The following is a 1,938-nucleotide window of genomic DNA, read 5'->3' on the forward strand; positions in this document are numbered from 1 at the left end:
CATCTTGTGCATTTATATGCTTACTCCAATATATATATATATATATATATATATATATATATAATTTTCTCTGTATCTTTTTCTCCTTTTTATTTCTCTCCGTTTATTGTTGTTTGACGATTGTTTTATTTTCAATATTTATTAGTTTTAGTCGCAGGCATTTACATCGAGAATCGAATTGTTTCTCACTGTAAACCGTTGTAACAAGAATTCCCTTCGAAAACAACAATTTCACCAAAACGTTTTTCTGTTTCTCTTCAGATACTACTTTCCTTTTTGTTATATAACTAACATTTCAATCATTCTTACAACACAAGCTTAATTTTTGAATCTGTTATTTTAATTCGATCGTTATCATATTTCAAATTCGAAACCAAAAACAAGCTTCCAAAAAAAATATTTTAGAGACCAAATATTTTAAAATCTCTTCATTGGTAACATGCAATTTATCTGCTGTATGCTTTTTAAACTGAAGCTATTTATTTTACTGCTTTTTTTTAATTTTAGATATTTTGTCTCTTATTTCATCGACTGTTACAAAGAGTAAATACTGTAAAGTGCTGTTGAAGTACCATCGTCCTTATAAATGGCTCTACAGAAGTCGTCATCTAAGCCGAAAATCCTTCGAGGGTTCGAACTTTCTATAGTCATTGGTAAAGGAAGCTATGGAGAAGTGTGGCTGGCTCGGCATATCAAAGACAAAAGACCGGTAATTTTATATTGCGTATATTGTATTGTTTGATTTCTTTTATCTTTTATGAATTGGTAGAATCGTTTGAAGTTTGTCAAAATGTCTTGAGGTATTTAGTTGTGGGTCTGAGTTCAAATCTCAGTCAAGTAGTGGGTCTATTATAATTAACATTTCTTTCCCCTAGGTTTCTGGCTTTGTACCTATAAGAGAAATTATTTAATTACTAGTGCAGTGTCCATCAGAAACAACGGCGTTTACTTTTGTAATTCTTAATCTTTTTGCTTTGCTCTATTTTTTGTTTCATTTGGTGTGCTCGCCTATCTCACTTGCTCTTCGATTGCTCCCCCCACATCAATTTATTTATTGTTGTGTAGATTGCTTGTTAGAGTGTTCTGTATTGTCGATGACCTGTGTCGTGTGGTCTAGCTGGCTGCATGTATAACGAATGAAGCAACTCATGGACTTTTAACGTATTTATTGCTGGACACGATTTACTGCATTGGCTATGTTGATAATATAATTACTGACTGAGAGGAGAGAACTGGAAGAGTGGTCGCGGTGCGCGCACTCGCGCAAGCTAGTCGTGACTAGTCGATCTTACAACGACTAGCGCGTATGCGCAAAACAAGTATGAGTGTTTTATTTAAAACAAAGTAAATCATTTTTTTTTGTTGAATCTTCCCCATCTTACTCTTAAAACGTCGTTTTACGTTCTTCCAGGGAGTATTTTGGTGTCAAATCTATTTCAGTAATCCCATTGTACGCACTCCAACAATCAGAATATATAGTCGTCCCTGGTTTTAGATTTTGAAAGAGCGACTTTTTAATGGACTCTTTACCAAAAATAGGTAGTGTATGATTTATTTACGGTACTACTCAAGCAGAGCGGACCCGAACGCGCAGTCGCGCGTCCGCGCTAGCTAGTCGTGAGTGGTCGATCCTACGAAAAGTGCGCGCGCGCGCAAATGAATACATGTGTGCGCGCGCGCGTATGCAAATTAGTAAATAATTTCTTTTAAACAAAGTAAATAATTTTTTTTAAATTACTTTTTTCTTTTCTAAACAACGTAGATAGGTAAAAGGAATAAAAATAACACACTATCTGTTTTTGTTAACTTCATACATTTTTTCCTTTTAATTAAATTTTGTGAACAAAATAATTTTTATTTTCTAAACAACGTAAATAAATTTTAAAAAAGGTGCACATTGGGATTAGACACTGAGGGAAACTTGATATGCTAGAAATA

At 33.7% G+C, this 1,938-nt stretch overlaps 1 protein-coding gene across 7 annotated transcripts in view; it reads left to right on the plus strand.

Moving 5' to 3' along the window:
• The window catches only part of LOC106872580 (serine/threonine-protein kinase Nek4), a 216,828-nt gene that overhangs the window by 2,035 nt on the left and 212,855 nt on the right, over window positions 1-1,938 (plus strand). For all 7 annotated transcript variants that reach the window (XM_052967279.1, XM_052967281.1, XM_052967280.1 and 4 more), the window contains exon 2: window positions 508-709. In XM_052967279.1, coding sequence (XP_052823239.1) covers window positions 587-709 — 123 coding nt within the window. In that variant the 5' untranslated portion in view covers window positions 508-586. The remainder of the gene's footprint in view (window positions 1-507; window positions 710-1,938) is intronic.

This window comes from Octopus bimaculoides, chromosome 4 (genome assembly GCF_001194135.2).
Source record: "Octopus bimaculoides isolate UCB-OBI-ISO-001 chromosome 4, ASM119413v2, whole genome shotgun sequence".
Lineage (NCBI taxonomy): Eukaryota > Metazoa > Mollusca > Cephalopoda > Octopoda > Octopodidae > Octopus > Octopus bimaculoides.